This window comes from Pelodiscus sinensis, chromosome 19, assembly GCF_049634645.1.
Source record: "Pelodiscus sinensis isolate JC-2024 chromosome 19, ASM4963464v1, whole genome shotgun sequence".
Classification (NCBI taxonomy): domain Eukaryota; kingdom Metazoa; phylum Chordata; order Testudines; family Trionychidae; genus Pelodiscus; species Pelodiscus sinensis.
The window spans coordinates 15,802,171-15,817,027 of record NC_134729.1 but is presented as its reverse complement, the minus strand read 5'-3'; the positions used below and the strand labels follow the sequence as shown (position 1 = coordinate 15,817,027).

Genomic DNA, 14,857 nt, shown 5'->3' with positions numbered 1-14,857 from the left:
ACAGGCAAATCACCAAAGCTCAGCAGCAGATTCCCAGAGTGCGCGGCAGCAGCACACCCTAGTGGCCACGTGGCACACAGCCAGTCCCTTAAAGTACTTTATTAAATACTTTGCAAAAAAAAAACCAGAAGCAAAAAGATTGGAAATTAACCCCCCTCCCACCCAGTTAAGAACTAACACCCCCCCCTTGCCTGCAGCCTGGATGTTCTGCCCTGGAACACTTCTCCCCACCCCTGCTAGCTTCACACAATGCTCTGCTGCCCAAAGCGTGGCAACTGCCAGAGAGAGGCTCCGCAGAGCGGCAGAAAGGCCCTAGAGTAAGTGAGCTAGGGAACTAGACTAATGCTGGCTTGGCAGCTTGCTAAGCCCACTGCCCTCAGATGACCCGGATTGGTTCTGCAGAGCCGCACCTGCATGGAAAAGCTGAAACTAACAACGAAGCACAGGGGAGGGACTGGTGACCACTCTGATCAATCCCATATCGATTAATTCATCACCAGCTGCAAACTAGCCGTAAGCACAAGCATTCCCCAATCTCGCCACCTCTCCCCAACCTCCCAGAAACCTTTAAGACAAAGAGACCCCCTCCAAGCCCCACACATGATTTGCCAGGTTGTCTGTGGCTGTCTCCTTAGTGTAACCAGGCTTGCTGGGTTCCCAGCTCAAGGTGGATTTGTAAACACTCTGCATCTCACCCCCCCTCCCTCCGAAGTTTATAAAACAGGGTTTTTACAAAGACAGTTGTGGTTTTTCCTTTACAGCAGAACAGTCTCCCTGTGAGGTAGAGAGTTAATTTCAGGGCTGACAGATCCTAAATTCAAGCCAGTTTGTGTCCTAGTTGAGGTAAAATTCAATAGTTTATGATAAGTTTTGCAATTGCCAGAAGGGCGTCAGGATTCCTCGTTGCCAGAATCATCCTCATCGCCATAGCAACTGTCTGCCTCCTCCTCCATCTCATCATCCTCGTAGTAGTCGTCGTAGAAGAGGTCTGAGCCTTCATCTGGGGTGGGAGTCTTGGTCTTCACACAGTACTCGGCCAGCGTGGTGGGGACCTTCACACCATCCCGCTCAGCATCCACCTTGGTGCCCAGGACCTGCTTCCTGAAAGGGGCAAGGAGCAGATGAGAACATAGCAAAGACATGGAGCAGTTACTCACTCAAGGTGGCAGGCCAAGAAGTGCCAGTCCACTAGCCCTGCAGGCTAACGTCCATGTTTCACTCGTTCTGCCAACGGGCACTGATGCACACCCACAACTCTAGGGATCAGAAAGCACATTGGGTTCTATGCTCTACAAAGGCACGAGATGGGCGTGGAGAGGCCCAGGAGTCATTTGCTGCTCTGTCAGCAGCTCGTCAGGCCTGGCATTCGTATTACCCCTAACACACGGTTGTCACAATCAGCACCTGAACTGTCTCCTGTAAGATATCGTTCGAAAGCTAGTCGCTCACTGATCATTACTCTTCCGCGGTGTATGTACAGGGTCCATGCAAAGCCACAAACAGGTCACAGAAGGAGGATTGGCAAGCTCTACATAAGCCAACTGCCTTTGCCAAAGGAACTGTTTTTGTTCATCTGACCAGCCTAGTGTTCAGGCAAAGGCAATAGAGGTACATTTACATAAAAGGTCAAGCTCCACCCTGAATAAGTAAATCAGTTGATTTAATTACAAGACACTTCTATTGTCTACAAAACATAGCAAAGTCTTACGAAAGCTAATGACTGGCGATGTCACGGTGAACTCTATGAGGTAACACTGAGTAAATATCAATACAAAATAATATCACACCTTAAAAACTGGCCAAACAGAGGAAGAAAGATTTTCCCTCTCCACATGCCTGAGGGAAGACAGCTACTTACCAGTCTCTACTGAAACTAAGCAAGGTGTGACCAACAACAGAGCAAGCCCAATTTACACATGAATCAGCAGGGAGATGGGAAGTCCACAGGCATGGAGTTTGGGAAAATACAAAGGAGAGAAGAAGCCATCTTAGCCCAAGGGGCCAGCCTAGAGCTCTTGCAATCTCCTCAAGATGGGTCTTTCAACCAGGGGGAAATGAAGTTGCTAGGAACTGAATCTAAGAAAGAAACCTGCTTAGGCAAAGATCTTTCTGCTAGGAACACAAGGGAAACCAGCATCTTGTATGTCTGGAAGAAATCCACCTGGAACCAAGACTGCTTTGTTAAGCCTTAGTCACTGTAAACGTTTTTCGTTTTTGCTTGTAACCGTTCTACAGCCCTGCACAGACACAAATGTCTACCAATGGATGTGGATATCCACAGACAGGAAACTGGTATCCACAGATCAGGCCTCTACTCTCAGGCGTGTAGTCTAGTGCCGCCACTCCCAGGAGCCAGTGCCCTGTGCCAGCAGCTCCTCCTGGCCATGCAGCTGTACCTCCCCAGCCCTACCACCAGTGGGGCTGTACAACCCCAGACAAGAGATGCAGCTCGGGGGTAAATACAGCCACAGGGCTGAGAGAAGCTGCCAGCACCGGGTGCTGGTTCCTGGAGCGGTGGCACTACATCCTTCACCTTTGGCTGAAAGTATCAGAGGGGTAGCCGTGTTAGTCTGAATCTGCAAAAGCGACGAGGAGTCCTGTGGCACCTTATAGACTAACTGAAGTGTAGGAGCATAAGCTTTCGTGGGCAAAGACCCACTTCGTCAGATGCATCTGACTCCTCGTCGCTTTGGCTGAAGTGTCTCCAAGGAACAGGATCAGCGGATACCGATTCCTATCCCCATTTCCGGGTATATATATATTTGTATCTGCGCAGGGCTCTAACCATCTCTACCCTTTTACTTGGTGTCACTAAAGTCATGCCCCGTTAACAAACTCGTTTTGCTGTAATCTAAACCAGCCTAGTGCTGACTTTGGACAGACTCAGCACATGCTTGTCTGCTGCTCCAGCCAGCAGACAAGGGGGAAGACAGCAGCAGCGTGTTTCAAGGCTCCTGAGGTTGTAGGGCAGCGGTGACAAGCTCTCACTGCTCTGGGTCGCACTCTGAACATTCCAGTGGGGCACAGCGTGAAGTAGGGATGTTAAATATCGGTTAATTGAACAGCTGATTAACCTCATGAATTCTTATCAGTGAGTCAACTTTCTATAGGCAGCCCGTCTGGGGGGGGAGGGTTTGAGCCCCCGGACCCGGCAGGAGCAGAAACTGAGTCAGGCTGCCTGCCCACCTGGCTCCTAGTACACTTTAAATGCAGAGCCACATCGGAGGTAGGTCCAGGACCCAGTGCAAGTCGGGGCTGAGCTGGGCTGCTGGCCACCCTGCTAAAAAACTTACTGGCAAGGGGTGGGGAGGAAATGCATGTCATCTATAGCATTAACCTGTAAGCTTTTGCTTATCGGTTCATTGACTCCACTATTACATCCCTCGTGTGAAGGTGTCTGCCTGCCAAAACCAGACTCACTCGACATGTCACTGAGTGAGGCATTACCATCAGTACCATGGCAAGTCTCATGGTGTGAGGGGCCCAGAGCAGGCCTGCCTGTTTGCGCAGAGCTCTGATCCACATCTCTATCTAGTGTGGAAACAAAAACAGCCCAGCCCAGATACTAAGTGTGTGACTCAGATAAAATCTTTCCATTACCATCCTGCCCCTACCACCTCCAAGTTGAGAGCTCTTATTGGTGCTCCCCTAGCACCTTTCAGAGGCCAGCCTCACAACATCCCTCCCATTTTGACCTGAGGTACAGGGAAGGAGAAGAGACTTGCTACAGGCCTCATACTAAGTCAAAGGGCTGAGCAAGGCCTAGATCCTAGGCTTGCAGGGTTTAACAGCAGTTTCTGCTCCAGACCAGCACCTCCCACCTGGCTAGGTCCTTTGTCATGCTTTTGCTAGGCTGCATGCAGGGCAGACTCTGCATCTGAGATCTCTGCATGCTTTCTTCTCTGCAAAACTTCTCATCTTCTGTTACCCCAACCTTGCTGGTAGCAGTGGGCTTTCATGATGTTAACCACAGCGTGCACTACAGCAGGACTATAGCAACAGTGGAACAAGAATCCCTCCTGCATTCAGCCACCTCACAGGTGTTCACCCCAAAATCTGTGCGGGGCCGCTTAGACTCCCAAATAAGGCAGTCTAAAAGCAAGATACTCCTGCCCCTCTTGCTCAAATGCAAGTTCTGACAAGCCACGCACCTGATGATGTCTGTGTACTCCCGATCCTTCCCTTTGCTGTCCTTCCATTTCCTGTACATCACAGAGGCATCCACGTTTGCTGGTGAGAAGGTGTTGGGCTCATTGAGCAGCGAGATCACGCTCAGAAGGATGGTCCTGAAAGAGTTAATAAGTGGTAAGAGCCAAGACAGGAGATTGGCTAACCTGCACCACCCAGATCTGACAGGGACTGGAAATCACAGTATCTTCTGCATGGCCAGGAGTTTAATAGAACACGGACAGTTTGCAAGAGCAGCAGCCACTTCCCTTGTGTATTTCAACAGTGGACACATCCTAACTCCCAGGAGCAGGTCAGACACCATGGCCTTCATAAGCTGAAGGAGTAACTGAATACCAATCAGAAGCCAAGCTGGTCTCAAACCCTTTGCCAGCTTAGGCTGCCTTTCAACAGTGCTGGTATCCAGTCTGTAAGGAACTGATTTGCCTTTGAATTTCAAAAGAAATTAAGTCTAGGTATTTCCCATGACCTCTGGGATTAGGAGCACTTTTCCCAGCTGCTGCCTTTGGGCACCTCCTCCAACCTCTGCATCAGAGCATCTTGCCTCCAGCGCATGCCTCCCTTCCACACACAATCTTACCGTACATTCTGGGTTGGGTTCCATCGCTCGGAAGGTAGCTCCCCGCTCTGCGGGTCATCCACCGGAGGGTGAAGAATTGAAATACAGACATCACCAGTCTGAAAGCACAGAGAAAATCTGTTTGCACAGGCACTGATGTCCCAAATCCGAACACTGCAAACCATCTACAAGCTGTAGGATTTATTTTGCATGTTGTTCCTGATTGCTTGCCTCCCCCTTCTGCTCTTAGGGCTGTAAGGAAAATGCTACCCAGTGACTTGACAAATACCAGAGAACTGAGAGCAACCACTGTCACCAGTGCCCAGAGAATCAGCCATCCTATCTTCAGACCAATCTCCTGGCCTCCCGTAAGCCAGCAGCTCAGGCAGATTTCAGTTAGCCTGAAAGGCCTCACAGAGCAGCTGAACTGTACCGAGATGTGCCTGTAGTCTGAGCCAGTACAGATATGACACCGTGCAGAGAGTCTGTAGGGAGAAGTTCACTTCAGTCATCCTGGCTGTGATGATTTAAAGCACTGATCTAAATCACACCCACTGCCCACCTGCCACCTGCCAGCCCTTAAAGCACTGGAGAGAGCCAGAGTTACTGCACACAGGTAGGGCAGGTAATGGATGGAATGCCCGTGAGTAATTTGTGCAAAACACTGATCTTCTGGGACACTTGTTGAGAAGCTTCCTGCCTGCATGGCCATATCCCCCAGGCTCTGAATGAGGCAAGTACACACAGAACACTGTGAACTCTAAATACTTTCTGCACTTAGCCACAGCAGTTGTCTGTCCATGGAGCTAACAAAGCATGATCACATTCCAGCCAGGTGCTGTGGGCAAACAAGACAAGCATCGGAGACAGCAAGATTGGACAGACTGACTACTTCTGGAACGGATTCCAAAAGAGGTGATCTGTCCGAGACAAGGACCAGCCTGAGCTGGCTGCTGTGTTTTCAGCACTCAACGAGATCGGTACAAAACACCCCAGGAGATCATTCGCTTAACCTCACCCCCCAATACAAGCCCCAGGACATCTCAATACAGGATGGTGTTTGACACAGCATTGAGGTCAATACTCAAAAGTCATCCAGAGGGCTTGGTGCCACTGCGGCAGCTAACTAGAAATCTAATCTGTCCTGGGGAGCACGAGAAGATACTCTGTGTGACGTACCTCATAGATGTTAGGGTGCCACATTTTGGTCAGGAACCTAAAGGCAGGAGGCGAATAGGGATAATCAATAGGAAACCGGAGGCGAGCCTGGGAAGAAACAAAGCATTCATTAGTAGCAGCTGTGGGGCGAGTGACAGACATGCTGATGCTTCTGGGGGAATTGAAGAACTCAAGTCAAGTCTGTACACAACACCAGATGAGTTGTGAGTACATGCAGCCCAGGTATGCCCCACTGGCGCTCTGCACACAGAGAGGAGACACATTCCTCCCCACTGCACCTCCAGCAAGTAGTGACTAAGAAGTGGGCTGTGCCCACGAAAGCGGATACCACCATCGACATGTTTTGTTAGTCTTAAAGTGCTACCAGACCATTTGTTGTTTTTTTAAGTTAAGCCTTGTCCAGTGGGAGCACCAGCACCATTTTGCACCGCGTAGCTAAATCCAAAGCTACCAGATTCTCTTTACTGCATCAGGGTGGGTGGGGGAGGAAGCATAGTTGAATGGTTAGAGAAAAGGCACAGAAAATTAAAATACTATTCCGAGATGAGTCATAGCAAATCACTAGCTCTGCCTCTTTCCATACCTGTGAAAGGAGGATAATAGCTTCCCTGGGGAAGGGTGTATAATTGGAAGGATATGACCATGCTCATGAGACGCACTGGCAGACAGTGCTATGGAAGGTCAGGCAGAAACCAGCTCTTTCAACTGCCTCAGGTGTTAACAGACCCCAAGAAATCCCTCCCCTTGGAGCACTGCAGCTCAATCCCTGCAGCTTTGCATTGTTGGATGGAGCCAGGTAATCCCCTAGCAAGGGGAGCGCCTTGCTACTCAGCAATACTGGCTTCAATACAGTGATAAGGCCTCCATATACCCCCCATCCCACCACCAACCCCCCCTCTCCCTCTTCAGGAGAGTTCAGCAGACTACCAGTTCCCTACCATTTCCCCACCACAGGTTTCCCTATGACACCTACTGTTTCCTCCCAGAAGAGGGATGAGTCACTGCTCAAGAGGCCAGCCAGGTATGAGGGAAAAAAAACAAAACAAAACCAAACCACAAGACTCTTGTGGTGATGGAAAGAAATGCTAAGAAGGCCCCAGAAAATTGTGACCCTCCAGACAGTACTTTTGTCATTCAGGCATTAGGGGACTGCCCACAGATCAAATTTTCGCCTTCAATCTATGGAGGTGCGCCTTTGGACATCCACACAGCTTGGCAACTAGGTCAGGTTTGCTGGCAGTCACTGTGTTTACTGGAGACATTGCAAGTGGCAAACTTTATTCTTACGGTATTATAATAGCTTAAGGCAAGAACTTCAGGCTTTCTGCCTAACAAGTTCTTCAGGGTTAATTCCTTAGAGACCGGAAATAGCTAACATGGGTTGAGCCTCTCCCCTGCATCTAAAAAAATGGACTCGGTTTAGGTGAGAATTAGGGATGTAAAATCCTTTTTCACCAGTTAGCTGATTAAGCAGGCCAGTGTGGCTGAGGCTGCTCCAGCCAGGACGGGCCTGCTGCACCATGCTATGGGGGCTACTCCAGCTGGGTCCACTGCATCATGGGCAGGGAGCAGCTCCAGTGAGAATCTTCAACTCTGGACGTTGTTCCACAGACTGAAGTGAAGCCAGGTCAACGTGCAGACGAAGAAACAAACAAGAGATCAGCAGAACTGGCACAATAAAACCCAGAATGGCTTGTTCACGGTTGACAGGACTACAGACGTGGGTATAGAAGTTGCTTAGTTTCAAAAGATGATTTCAGTTTGGGGCCTAGACACTAATATAGTCAGGACTAGATAACAGCAAGCACAATTTAGACATTAGGAAAAGCTTACTAACTGTTGGGCAGGTTAAGCCCTGAAAAACTGCCTAGGGAGGTTGTGGAATCTCCATCATTGGAGGTTTCTAAAAGCAGGTTAGACAGACACCTGTCAGGGACATTCTCATGGCAGGACTTGGTCCTGCCATGAGTCCAGAGAACTGGACTTGATAACCACTGGAGTTTTCTTCCTGTTCTATATTTAAAACAATACTATAAACCTAGACTCTGTCTAAAAGTTTCAACTGCTATCACTACAGGTGACAAGAGAACGGAACTAAGAGTAGAGAGCTTTGCTTACCCTTTGCAGAACGTCAAGAAACATTCTGCACTTTTAGAGCAATTCACATTACAGGCTTAAAAGCTCTTAATAAAGATTAAGTCTCTTGGCAAGCAGGTAAGTTTCACCATTTTACAGACATAACAGTCAAGGTTAAATAACTCGCCAAGTTAGTGGATTGTGACAGGAACACAACTCAGGAATCCTGAACCCAGTCATGGTTTCCAACCACATTCCCTCCCAAATGCCAGTAACAGCATAAAGAAAAGATCTGAGGATATTACAGAATGGTGTTGAATAAACTGCTAATCCATGTCAGCAGCAGCTTTAGAAGATAAATGCAGAAGTCAGGGAGCCGGACAATTTAAGAGCTGCTTTGAAGTAAGATCTTAACTTGATTCAATCCTAGGAATATTGGCCCATCCTGGGACAGGTGCTCCCATAGTGTTGTTGTAGCTGTGTCAGTCCCAGGATCTTAGCGAGACCAGAAAGTATCTTTTATTGGACCAAGTTCTGTTGTTAATAGGGATGTTAAATATCGGTTAACTGAATAGTCAATTAACCTCATGAATTCTTATTGGTTACTCAACTACTCTATAGTCCCTGGGGGTGGGACTGGCAGACAGTGTGTTCCAGCCCCACTCCAGAGGAGCCTCCTGCCACTCTGTGCTGCGGCTGCTTCTGTATAAGACACAGCACCATGGGGCAACAAGCAGCCAGTCTTCTAGAGGAGCTGGTTTTTAAACCGCCTTCCCTCATGGATCAGCTCCTGCGTGGCACCCCATACTACTGCCTCTGCTATGGTGGCAGCAGCCCCTGTCCAGAGGGGATTCTGGACCCATTGTGAGCCAAAACTGAGTCGGGGGAATGCCTGCCTTCCTGGCTCCTAATATACTTTAAATACAGAGCAGCAGAAGAGTAGGTCCCAGACTCAGTGCAAGCCGGGACTGAGCTGGGCTGCTGGCCAGCCTGCTAAATAATTTACTGGCAAGGTGGGGGAATGCATGTAGTCTATAGCATTAACCAATAAGTTTTTGCTATCGGTTAATCAGCTATACTATTACATCCCTAGTTGGTATCAGAAAGAAGCTTTGAGCTTTAACAGAGCTCAGGTCTGGGAAACTTTGTCACAGATAAATATAAAAGACATAACAGATTGTTTAGCATAAGTAGTTAACACATTTCAAAGGACTATTCAGGGTGGAGTAGCCCATTAACCTCTATCTAGTAATAAGATTCAGAAGGGTAGCCAAGTTAGTCTAACTAGAAAAACTTAGATAGTCTAGTAGCACCTTAAAGACTAACAAAACACATAGATGGTATCACTAGCTTTTGTGGGTATAACCTACTTCTTCAGATGACATCTACATGTTTTGTTAGTCTTTAAGGTGCTAATCTGAAGAAATGGGTTGTAAGCACGAAGGCTCATGATACCATCAACATGTTTTGTTAGTCTTTAAGGTGTTACTAGACTATTAATTGTTTACGTTTTTCTAGTAATAAGAGAAAGGCATGGGGGGAAGCAGTGGTGGAGAGGGGGTTGTTGGGGATTATAGATTGTTGATCCATGCTCCTTGCACCCCCCCCCCCCACAAAAGTAGATGAATGAAACATACTGGCCTTAGATACCATGTTACACTTGAACACAATCAGCTAAACCTCATAGGACATTCTGAAATTAATGCTACTGCTCCCAATCCAAATGATTAACATGAAACAAACAAACAAACCCCCAACAGCCTTAGCTCCACTAGGGATGTTAAGGACTAGCTGACTATCCGATAAGTATTTGCTTATTGGATAGTCAACAGGATAGTTGACTAGTTGCTTCCTCACCACTTGCTGCCGCTGTCAGATAGAGGTAGCAGGGGCGGGGGGGGAAGGGTCCTGGACTCCATGTGGCGCTGCTGCTTTGAAATGCTGCAGCAGTGTTTCAAAGCAGCAGCACTGCATGGAGCCCGGGGTCAGCTGGGGAGTCCCCAGTTGATCCCAGGCTCCATGCGGCGCTTCCCCTTTGAAACACCGTGGCGGTGTTACAAAGGGGGCAGTGCCACCCTATTGACTAAACAGTCGATGCAAAAATGCATTGACTATTCAATTAGCCAGTTACATGATATTTAACATCCTTAAGCTCCACTGTGATAGTGCTCAGACAAAAACAGCTCAAAGCACTACATTCAAGTGAGCAGTTCTAACATGTCTGCACAAAATCATCACCTCATACCAAAGCTGGTTTTGAAACCCAAACATCTGTTAGGTCTATTGGTCAAAGCTGAAGCTAGAAGAGCTGAGTTTTAGCATAACTATCAGACTTCCTGTGTGACTATAAGCAACTGGCTCAACCTATGTGCCTCAGTCCTCATCTACAAAATGGGACAGGGCCATAGCTGTCTGTAAGCTTGCAGATCCTCAGCTGTTGTGGAGAATTGGAACTTTGTGGCTAATGCAGGTTGACTTAATCCCTAAGAATAGCCGGTCCCCACTGAGAAAGTCCAAGCAAAAAACTGGCAAAGGTACATACTTCAGATGCTAAATATAAATCCTTATGAATTTTGTACATCAGTCCAGCTCTCTAGCAAACTGAACCATCACAATGGGGTCCCGCTTGTAGGCAGAAGCAACAGGGAATCCAAGGATTCAAGTGGACCAGAGACAGGCTTTCACTCAGCTTTCTGATTCGAGGTGAAATCACATGCAGAGTGGTGTGTGGGAAGCCAAGCTGTACCTTTCCTTGCAGAGCCAGAACTCCCATCTGTCAGCATGCAGACCTTCTGTGTACATTAAAGCCATACAGAAAGATGCACAGCTTCAGCAATGTCACTGTACACGTGGGGGTGATACCCTCGCCCTGTGGAGGTTTCCAGAGGCAGGTAGAGGAATGCTAGCACTCCACTCTTGGAAAGGACAGCACAACCACCACAGAAGAAATGGTAAGATTAAGGGTTGCAGCAGACTCTCTGGGGTCCTGGTAAAGCTTGGAAAGTGACCTTTAACAAGCTTTAATGTCAACTAAAATGCTTCTGGCTCCATCAAATAATCCTGTTTCACTGCATGGCATATTCTCACCCCACCCTACCTCGGTGGTTCCAGACCCACAATCCCAACACAGAACCTATTCAGGAAGGCAATCACAGATGAGGTTTAGGACCCTTCTGTAATTACAAACACCACAGGATGCTGCCTTGCTGGGCCATGGGTAACAGCTATTAAAAGATTAGTGTAAAACAGACACATCTGCTTTGCTGCACTGAATTCAGACAAGCTTCCTGTCTCACCCTTCCCAAAATGGGCCTGAATTTGAGCTACAGTTTAATGTCTTCCTTCTCCATTACCCACCACTGTTCTCTGCCAAAGTCAATCCTCAGTCACAAATTTGGTCTTGGGTCAAAGACCTCTGCACAACCACGAGGAAGGGGGATTATTCCCAGGTCTACTGTCCCTTTAAATATGGTACCAACTTGACCTTCATCACAGCTCTTTGTTTGACTATCCTTTTTTGCTTCCCCAGAAAATGAGGGATGAAAATAAGAAGTTGGGGGCTTAGAAACAAGATCCCCCCCCCGGCTGGCTATTCCCCTCCCCACAGACAGACAAGGCCACGCAGCAAGCTCTGGTCTGGAATAATCCCCTTTATTGTGCTAGAGAGGATCAGAACAAAACCTTCCAGAGACAGAAAGTTCACAAGGGGATCCTTGAAAACAACACTGCTTTGCTAAGAACCATGCACTGTGACATTTACACAAGTTCAAGGAGAAGTTGTCCCTCCCCACACACATGTATCAAAGTGTTGGTCTAGAAGACTCATGTAAAAAGGGGAAGACAAAAGCTGTTGAGGGGATACATGTAAGAACTGTGTTTCCTAGGAGAGACATCAGTCTCTCACACTGACAACCTGGGTACAGAAAGACAAGTCCCACCCCAGCATGAAAGACCAGGTCAGGGAGAAGACTCATCAACAGTTTAGATTGCACATCTGGTATTGCAGTGGCAGATCTGCCTGCTCAGGTACAGGGCAGAGGAGCCTGTCTGGTTCTTGGGCACAGCAGACCTTAGGCTGACTCACTCCTTGGGCTCTTTTCCACCAAGCCATGCCCAGAATTGAGAGAAGGGGGAAGGAAGGAAGGAAGGAATCGGAGCAGTTCCCAAATTTCAAAACAGACTCAATATTTATATGCACACCTGAACACGGCACCCAACATACACACTCAGCATAAACCTCCCCATAATGACATCCCCTCCTCCCCCTGGGAGAAGGACCTACATCTATCACCAAGGGCTCGCTAGGCCTGAACAACTCTTCTCCACAGAGAGAGCCGGAGTCCTTTGCCTACATCTTGGAGAAGGGCTGTAGGGGCCGTGACATCGCTAGGAGACCCCAGCAACCCTCCAAACACAGAAGGGAAAGCAGCTTCCAGGGGGCACTTAAGGGGCTTCTTCCAATGGTGTCTCCTCTAGCCAGGGAGCAGGTGGGGAGCAGCCTCCAGAGCTACTGGGAATTAAGACCCAGCCCAGCAGAAATGACAGGGAAAGCGACACCCAGCCAAACTGGATCCCTCAGCCCCCCCCAGCTCACTGGCACCCCCCCCCGCAGGAAACACCCCCCTCCCCGCCACAGCCCCCCAGAAGAAACCGCCTCACAAGAGCCCCTCAAGTCTCCCGGACACCCCGTGAGCCCGGCCTGAAGGGGGCCCGGAGCACAGGAACCCCTCAGCGCCCAGGGGGCCCCACCCGCCAGCCGGTCCCTCCCAGGAGCAGTATCCCACAGACCCCCCGCAGCCCCCCCCCGCAGGCCCCCCCCCACCGGACCCCCAGGGGCAGCCCCCCCCCACCGGACCCCCAGGGGCAGCGTCCCCCCGCAGCCCCCCCCCCACCGGACCCCCAGGGGCAGCGTCCCCCCGCAGCCCCCCCCCACCGGACCCCCAGGGGCAGCGTCCCCCACCGGGCCCCCCCCACCGGACCCCCAGGGGCAGCGTCCCCCCGCAGCCTCCCCCCCCACCGGACCCCAAGGGGCAGCGTCCCCCACCGGGCCCCCCCCACCGGACCCCCAGGGGCAGTGTCCCCCACCGGGCCCCCCCCACCGGACCCCCAGCGGCCCCCACCTTGAAGTAGCCGCCCTCGTAGTGGGTGTTGGGGGGCCCGAAGATGGCCACCTCCCAGTTGTACAGGTCGCCCTCGTCGGCCAGCGTGACCCGGAAGCCCTCGACGGGCTCCTCCTGCAGCCCCTTCAGCTCCAGCAGCAGCGCCTTGTGCGAGCTGGGCACGGGCCGCGCCATCCCGCCGCCTCGCCTCACGGCCGCTCTGCCGCGCGGGGCACGCCGGGAACGGCTCCGCACCGCTCGCGGGAGGCGGGGCCACACTCCGCCCCAGCGCGCTCGCGCTAACCTATGGCAGGCTGCGGCTCTGCGCGCGGGGGGCGTGGCCGGAGGCGGAGGACTCCAGCTCCCAGCAGCCTTTGCGAGGGAGGCGGGGATTTGTGACTTCATGAAGGGCGGGGGTAGAGGCGGCGCTGGCGCCCCCTGGCGGAGGCGGGGAGATGGCGCCCATTGGGGAGCAGGGATGGGGAGGGGAAGAATGGGGCGGGCTGGGCGCCGGTAGCTGTGACTGGCAGGAGCCAGTATTCGCCCTGGGAGTGGTATTTTTTATAACCAAGCTTCTTGCTCTCCCAGCAGGTACGACCCCCATTTAGCATAGACTGCAATTCAGTGGCTTTAGCATCCTCTGGGCTGCACCAGCCTTCCACCAGCACACTCCCCGGGCCTGCTGCTCTCTGCCATGTCAGCTAGGCCTGGGAACCTCATCGCCCCTGTGCTAACACAGACAGGGGCTGCCCACACTGCAGATGAGGGCCTGCAGGGGCGGGACCTGGAAGTGATGCTGGTGTCAAGAAGGGATGTGAAAGTTTAACCAGGTGAGGCTAACTGGTGGGGCTGGAACAGCTCCCTGCCTGTCACAGGCAAAGGCTGCTCTAGCCCCACAGGGGGTCTGTTGCAGGCAGGGGAGGAGCAGCCCCTTCCTGTAGCGGGGTGGGCATTCCACCCCCACGTCCTCCCTTTTAATTAACTAGTTACATATATTTAACTCATTAGCCAATTAAACAGGATTTTACATCCCTAGTGTCACATATGAAGAAGCATTCCTCCCTTTATCTATGAAACAAATGGCTGTGCACAATGCCAGAGGGCAAGAAGGGTACCTGAAACTAGCAATACCGTCTTTCACTTGCCCTGTGAGACCATGATATTGAGCACCTGTTGCTATTGGAGACCTCCATCCCATTTTTTTGTTGACGCTACAGCAGTCTGGCCAAATACATCTTTAGATAATTATTTACTACCAAGGCCTAAACTGTCATTAGGAACTGTGACCATTCTGTCCCACAGCAGGCTGCATTTCACTAATTGGCAGGGGCATCCTATCTGTATAGAGTTTATAGATAAAGCAGTGGGGAATTTGGATAAAAGATAATAAAATGCCACTCACATCACATAGATGACGATAGCTCTGTATATTCCCCGGCTGTTTGTAATACAGTCACTCTACTGCAGGACAGGGTTTATCAAAAGCAAATGTTTTCAGTTGTGCTGGATTATATACTTGTCAGTTAAGTGGAGCCATTGTTTAGGATTATGACATTTCAATGTCTAACCGTAATGTATTATGAGGGGGTATAATTCAGTGCTCAAGTATACTTTCTAAGTATAGGAAATTGTCCACAACGGAGGACTAGCACAGTAGATATTTACTTTTAAGATCTATCTACCGTAAGAATATAAAAAACTTGATGAGACTGCAGCTAATTTTAGTTGCTACAGTCTACTGAGAGACAAGAAGCTT

The 14,857-nt window shown here is 50.1% G+C and overlaps 1 protein-coding gene across 1 annotated transcript; it reads right to left on the bottom strand.

Annotated features, from left to right (window-relative positions):
- Positions 1-218: 218 nt before the first annotated feature.
- CDC34 (cell division cycle 34, ubiquitin conjugating enzyme) lies at positions 219-13,447 on the bottom strand. Its single transcript, XM_075902588.1, has 5 exons — positions 13,123-13,447; positions 5,927-6,013; positions 4,769-4,866; positions 4,152-4,286; positions 219-1,101 (listed from the first exon to the last, which is right to left on the bottom strand). Exons 1-5 carry the CDS (start codon positions 13,294-13,296, stop codon positions 891-893), a joined length of 705 nt encoding a protein of 234 aa, XP_075758703.1. The 5' UTR covers positions 13,297-13,447; the 3' UTR covers positions 219-890.
- Positions 13,448-14,857: the final 1,410 nt, after the last annotated feature.

What these genes read in the sequence shown, in the direction of transcription:
- CDC34 (XM_075902588.1), bottom strand. Translation starts at nt 13,296, where the DNA reads ATGGCGCGGCCCGTGCCCAGCTCGCACAAGGCGCTGCTGCTGGAGCTG. An exon ending in ACGAGGGCGGCTACTTCAAG is followed by an intron (nt 6,014 to 13,122) that starts GTGGGGGCCGCT and finishes GTTTCTTCCCAG; the next exon opens with GCTCGCCTCCGGTTTCCTAT. An exon ending in AACCCAACCCAGAATGTACG is followed by an intron (nt 4,287 to 4,768) that starts GTAAGATTGTGT and finishes TAACTCTTTCAG; the next exon opens with GACCATCCTTCTGAGCGTGA.